General features: G+C 32.8%; 1 protein-coding gene across 4 annotated transcripts; it reads right to left on the reverse strand.

Moving 5' to 3' along the window:
- Positions 1 to 242: 242 nt before the first annotated feature.
- On the reverse strand, positions 243 to 3755 carry LOC103503254 (F-box/kelch-repeat protein SKIP11). Of its 4 annotated transcripts, XM_051091153.1 has the most exons (3): positions 3581 to 3754; positions 3330 to 3489; positions 243 to 2138 (listed from the first exon to the last, which is right to left on the reverse strand). In XM_051091153.1, exon 3 carries the CDS (start codon positions 2049 to 2051, stop codon positions 744 to 746), a length of 1308 nt encoding a protein of 435 aa, XP_050947110.1. In that variant the 5' UTR covers positions 2052 to 2138; positions 3330 to 3489; positions 3581 to 3754; the 3' UTR covers positions 243 to 743. The 4 variants fall into 4 exon arrangements, with proteins under 4 accessions (XP_050947110.1, XP_050947111.1, XP_050947112.1 ...); XM_051091154.1 differs by having other exon boundaries at positions 243 to 2170; positions 3330 to 3755; XM_051091155.1 differs by having other exon boundaries at positions 2993 to 3754.
- Between the last annotated feature and the right edge of the window lie 3279 nt (positions 3756 to 7034).

Raw genomic sequence — 7034 nt, forward strand, 5'->3', positions numbered from 1 at the left:
CATCACAACCGAAAAGTAAGGAAGATTTAACTCTTTAACCCAATAATAAATCACTTGTAAAAACTTCATAGACAAAAGAATTCATAGGTTGTGAATTGTCCGGATGATGAATATAAAGAAGAGGTTCAATTCAAAGAAGCAAACACCTATAACTTATTTCATTTCTTGAGACACATATATGATCAAAAGCTAAATGGAGAGCACATAAAAATACGGGAGTTCTGTGTTTCAGCTCATAAAAGTTAAAGAAAAACAGTATTCAGTGAGCTGTGAATTTTCTATTGTACTCAAATTATTGGGAACTATAACTGTCCTAACAAGAAAATCAATCTTTGTAATATCTCAAACCAATAATCAGGGGTGGGGGAAAATGGGGGAGATGCATTATCAATGGAAGAAGAAGCAAATAAAAATGAGTCTGATGAGAGAATAAATGATATATTTATATATTTTTTCTTCTTTTTAAGATCTCCTTCCATGGAAAGTTTTTCTATAAAATCTTGAGTAAAATCAATTCCTCCCCACGCCTCCCTGCGCAGTTGGTTGAAAATATCTGAAGAGAGTATGGGAAATAACTCATCAGCTAAAATCATGTGTAGAAGAAGAAAGAAAACAAACCCATCTTCAGCAATTCATCTTGGAAGTTGGAAGTGTGAGACCACCATCAATGGAGAGCATAGCACAAACACTTTGGTTTTTTCTTTTCTTTTCTTTTTTTTTTTTTTTTTTTCTTCTTTTAAATTTCAGCATCCCATCACAGCACAGTTATACACAAAATTTGCAGATGGTTTCCTTGCAAGCAAATCCCATCTTGGAGGTCCTTCACTTGGAACCCATGAATTAAGTTCTATATAACCTTCACCCATTGCCCTTGGTCCACCAATAACAATAAGCCTATCTCCACAAGCTCTAAACGCAAGCCCCCAACCATTTGTTGAAACTGCTCGTTCAGGCAATCTTCCAACCGTATTCCATTCTCTTCTTTGCTTATCATATTTCCTCACCTCCATATCAGTATGATCTGCAGCATACAGCTCATTATTCACCACAGCAAGAAGAGGGGGTGCTTCAGCTGCAGCCGGCATTTCAGTGTCCCTAGCTGCAGGGCTACGGCCAGGTGACATATTGGGAATTTCGGTCCATTTTCGAGTTTCTAAATCATACTCTTCACCACATGTAAGAACATTAGCTTCACTTCCTCCAACTCCGCCAATAACATAGAATTTCTTGTCCATGAACACCCCAGAACAAAGCTTCCTTGGTTTGATCATATTAGGAAGAGTCACCCACGTTTTAGTCTCGGAATTGTAAAGCTCAGCAGTGTTGAGAATGTTGCCATTAGAATCACAACCACCAGCCAAAATTGCTATCTCCCCTTTACTAGCAGACCCAAATAAACATCTGGGATCATTCATACTCACTCCAGGACACCAGGAATTTGTCAGAATACTGTATCTATAAGTAACATGGGAATTTAAATCCTTACCAAAAACAAGAAGGTCAGTCCCTACTCCCAAGGATTCCTTATCCGAACACATGAAACATTCATTTGAATCCATCCTTGGCAAATGCATCCACCTTCGTTGAATTGGATCAAAAGCCTCCCATTCCAGAAGATGGCAAGAGAAGTAAACCCAGTGTTCAATCACACCGTTCAAACGCCTCAGCTTGTAAAGCTCCCCGTTACGAATTAACTTACGGAAACTTCGATTCAAAGATGCAATAGAACCATAATCGGACCTGGAGCAGCGAATTAAGCAATTAATAGAGTTGTCCCGACCAATGGAAGAGATTAGAGAACCGGAATCAGAACTATCCCCTGAATCAGACTCGTCATTTGGATGATGATCCCTTGAAGATCGAGGTCTGACGTTTCTACCATAAGAACTTGAGGTTTTAACAAAATCCTCGCCATCATGATCTGACGGGCGTTTCCCATTTGCCATTCCAACCTCGAGTCGATATGTTAAATTAAAGCAAGGCCACTGATTTTCTTGGTGGAAAGAGCTTGAGAACACCCTCGACGCCAGAAAGGAGCGATCCTCCAACATATCTCTCTCAGATGCAACCAATATAAAGCCCGAGATTTTCACAATTCCAATCCGATCCGATGTTTCTTTCTTTCTTCCTTCTCTTTCCTAGTCAAAAAATAAATAAAAGAATCCCACAGCTAGAAAGAATCAATAAATCAAAGCTCAAGATCCACTCAAAAACTTGAGGGTGGGGGTTGAGAAATACAGAAACAAGTCGATATAATCAAAACCCAATGCAGCTTTTTTACTAAAACTATAAATTTTTTATATAAAAAGATGAAAGCCACAGATTTAGAAACCTAACTTTTTCTATCACCAAATCGTGAAATACCCGAGAACCAGCTATTGCTAGTGAGGAGGGGAAAGAAAAGCAAGGTATCTAGAAAAATTCCAGGAACTTTTGAAGTAATTAATAAATAAACAATTGGCAAAAAAAAAAAAAAAATCTCGCACTGAATTCGCCAAACCAATCATCTCACTTCGGAGTTTAAAATCAAAAAATGGAGAGTAATATAATTAAAAACACAATGCCGCATAAACTAATCCTAGAAAAAAAAACATCAACAATTGAAAAGAAAAAAAAAACAAACAGAAACAGAGAGGATGAAATTAAAAGCTACCCCAACTGCCTTTCCTTCCAATCAAATAGAAAAAGAAAAAACAAGGGCAAAATGAAAACGGATCTAAAAATCTAGATAAAACCAACAAAAATCCAATAGCAGATAAAGAAACCATCAAAATCAATAAATCAAAATCAAACGCATCTTCCCGATATGGAAGAGCAATCGAAAGATCTGATAACGATAAGGGTATAATCAGAAATAAATTAAGAATGAACTGAATTAAGAAAGAACGAGAAAACAAAATAGTACAGGAGAAGAGAGAGAAGTAAAAATAGGAATAAAAAGAAAGAAAAAAAAAACCAATAATAATCAGAAGAATGAGAAAGGGGGACTTACTTAATAATGGATAAGAGAAGAAATAGGGTGTTGATTGGAATATTTGAAAGGGAAGGGAAAAAAAACTTAACGAACTGAGTGTGTTGTATTGTCTCTCTGTTCTTGCAGACACAAAAAAAGGAAAAAAAAAAAAAACTGTGGTATTTCTGATGTTGGGTCTCTGCGTCCTTTGGATTCTCTCTGCAAATCAGAGGAAGAGAGAGAGAGAAGGAATTGGGAGATGGAAATGGAGGGTTTGGATTTTGGCTTTCGAGCTCTAAAATTCCTTTGTGGTCCGCTCTTTATTATCTTTCTCACTTTAAAATAATTTTAAAAAAATTAAAAACCAAACAAATACCTGTTTATGTTTATTTCTCTTCTTCTTCCTCTTCTTCTTCTTCTTCTTCTTCTTCTTCTTCTTCTTCTTCTTTCAGATCTTAAATTATTGCAAATTACACTTTGTGTTATCCCGCGTGACTCTCTCTGTTCTCTCCTCTGACTCTCACTTAGATTTGATCCTAAAGAAAAAGGACCCAAAAAAGAAAGAAAATAAATAAATAAATAAAATAAATAAATTTACTCGGGGGAAAAGACGGTCGCGGGACCCACTTCTTCCCCCGTCGACTTTTCTTCCTTCTTTCCTCTTTCCAGAAGTCGGCAAGCATTCCGTCCAACGGCGGCGGCCGGAGACTCTGTTTCTCCGTTTGGTCCAAAATGTACGCACATCAAAAAAACAAAGAAGAGATAATTCTCCGGTACTCTGCCACCGAGGCGGCGTTGAGTTGTCAAGTAAAAAAAAAAATAAACAAACAAATAAATATTCCTCAACAAAGTCAAATTTAACGGACCTCCCGGTTAATTTGGTTTCAAGGAGCTTTTATTCACTGCTCACAACCCCACTCTACTCCCCCTGCACCCCCCCCCCCCCCTTCTTATTGGTCACATCACTCATTTTATTCTCCTCTCATTAAACCATAATGGCACCACTCACTATAAAATTTATCATTGTTATTATTAATTGGATTTGACTAGTCAAACCCTTATTACCCCCCTCACTAATCACATTACTAATTAACACATTCGTGTAAACTCAACACCTTTTTTATTATTATTATTATTATTAACAAAACAACCATTTTGTAGTTAATTACAAATTATCCCACTCATTCATCCAATCAGGTAGATATATTTTTTTTTCATAACTAATAAATTTAATTGAAGCACTAAACTTTATTCCTAAGTAATTGAATTTAAATTACCTGAGTTTAAATGGTTAAAAAGTCAACTCTCCACCTATTGTTGAAAGGAATGGCATTTACTTTACTTTTATAGCATTTATTTATTTAAATGCACGAAAAAAATATTTTTAGTTTTTTTTTTTTTTTTTTTTTTTTTTGCTTCCTTTAATTTTTTACAATGGCACTTGAGATTTTAACTCCACTTTATACTTTTTGTCCTTTTTTTAAAAAAAAAAAAAAGAAATGAAATAAATTGAATAAAAACCATATTTCGAGGATTTAAAGATAAAAGGGAATAAAATAAAAAACGTGTAAGAATGGAAATAGGAAAAAAAGAAAGGGAAAGGGAGGGAGGGAGGGTGGGCATTGGGAGGAGTGGGAGAAGGTTGGAAGGTGGAAGTGGTGTAAACCTTATGTAAATGTAATTAAGGAGGAAATTTGGGAATAAAAAAGATGCTTTGTTATTTTAAACCAACCAAAGGGATATATAATTGACTAAACAAAACATATAAATTAGACAACATGAGTGGACATCTAGAGAAAGTGGGACCCTTTCTCATTTCCCCCTCCCCTCCCCTCCCCTCCCCCCCCCCCCCCCCCCCCCCAATTTATTTTTCCTTAATGACCATTCTACCCCTCCCTCCTCTTAATCAATTTTATTTTTTTCATTGATTTGATGTTATATTCTCTTATGCCCATAGCCTTTTAATTCCTCTATTATTCATCAATTCTTCTTCTACCTTTTCTTTTCTTTTCTTTTTTTTTTTTAACCATAACCATAACCATAAAATTTTAAGGTTTTTGAAAAATAACATAGATACTATTGGACTAAAAAAAGAGAATTGATGTATGAAAAGTAGAGTTGCTTATTAATGATTTTTTCAAAAAAAAAAAAAAAAAGAAAAGAAAATATAAAGAAAGAAAGAAAGAAAGAAAATGGGATATGATGATCTAGACGTTAGATCTGATAATCAAATGGTGTGTTGGGTGTAAACATTTTTGATTGGTGGATTTATAAGGAAGGTCTACATTACAGAAACAAACAAACAAAAACTGAGCTATTAGTCAAAATCAATTTGCGGATAAAGTTAAACCACGTATATTGAGTTCCCATAGAAATTGCCAATTTGGTTTCCACAATTCCCATATTACCCACGCTAATAAAGGCAAGCCCGCGTGCTTTTACATGGTCATACTTGGGATTTCGACGGATTAAAAAAGATATAATTAGTTGAATTAATTTTGAATTTAGACCTTATCTAAAAATCTTAGGTGGCAAAGGGCAATGAGAATTAAAAATAACACGCTTTGTAGTTTTGGGGTTTTAGTAGTCCACCGACTTTTCTGTTCCGTTACGGCTCTCAAAGGGCCGTTCGCATCATCATGTTTTACCCTTCGTTGACTCTCCAAATCCTTCCAATCCAATCCAATCCAATCCACCACCCAAAGTTTCCTTTATGTTTTCTATTCTTTCTTCAACCACTCTTTCCATAACTTTTTTTCTTTTATTATTATTATTTTTACAACACTCACTGTTTTTAATTCAATCAAACAAAATACAAAATTAATAAACACATTTTTATCATTTACTAACATTTTCTTTTCTTTAGAATACAATCTTACGATCTTTTTTCTTTTTTCTTTTTTGGATTTAAAAGTTTATATAATCTACTTCGGTATTTCTTGTAAGTGCAAAATAACCCATTCTAAAAAATCTAAAAAGTATGAGTATTTATATATTCAATTATGAGAAATTTTATATTTCAATATCATAAATTATATTCAATTGTTTCTAAATTTTCATGGTGTGTTGGGATAGACTTTAAGCGTAGTCTAACCCTCACAAATTGTGATATATTACTTTTTTTAAGACAATTTTGTTTATTTATAAGATAAATCGACAATGTAAAGATGGAAAGTATGTTATGTACTTTACATATTTCTTCGTAAATTTTTGTGGCACATTACCACAAACAACTATCATCCTTTATCTTCTTATAGTTACAAATCATGGGTATTTGAGGAGTTAGAATGTAATCAGAATTATTGAAAATCAGAAGAGCATTTGGTTACGTGTAGAATTCAGAGTATAACAAAAATAAAATCGTAAAAAGTGAAAACGATAAAAGAAAATAAAGTTTAATGAATGATTGCTTAAATGAAATGAGTTTAACATTACAATTTGACCTCAAAACACTCACATTGATACATGAATTTTGGATTACATTACAATGCATTCCTAACGATTAGTTTTTATTTTATTTTCTTTTCTTTTTCCAATCTTGATTTTATCTTTTTAAGGGTTACTAACTCTTTAATATTTTTGTTCCTTTTATTACTATTTTTAATTATTTTATTTTATTTAAAGGTTTTTCATCTTTATTTGTGTGGATCTACGAACTTGATGTTTGATTTTTTTTTCTTAATGTTTTGAAATCTTATAAAAGACATTATTCTAGATAATTTTTAAATGTTAGAAACTCAAAACATAAATTATATTTTTATTATAATAAAAAATTTAAATTTGTCAAATAAAATACGTTTTTCAAGTGTTCAATTTAAAAATTGATATATTAGAAAATCTTAAAATATTTGACAACAATTCAAAATAACTCTCGAAGTGTATTTTAAAACCATTTATCAAATGAGTTTTTATATAAAATGAAAAACACTTAGTTTATACCTTAAATTAAGATTCTAATGTTATCTCAATTTCGATATAGAAAAACCGTGGATTAAGTTTGTCCGAATATAAATAAAACAAAGAATTATAAAAATAGTAAAATAGACAAACTATTAAATTAAGTGAAATGGGTTTTTGTAAA

The sequence above is a fragment of the Cucumis melo genome, chromosome 10, assembly GCF_025177605.1.
Source record: "Cucumis melo cultivar AY chromosome 10, USDA_Cmelo_AY_1.0, whole genome shotgun sequence".
Lineage (NCBI taxonomy): Eukaryota > Viridiplantae > Streptophyta > Magnoliopsida > Cucurbitales > Cucurbitaceae > Cucumis > Cucumis melo.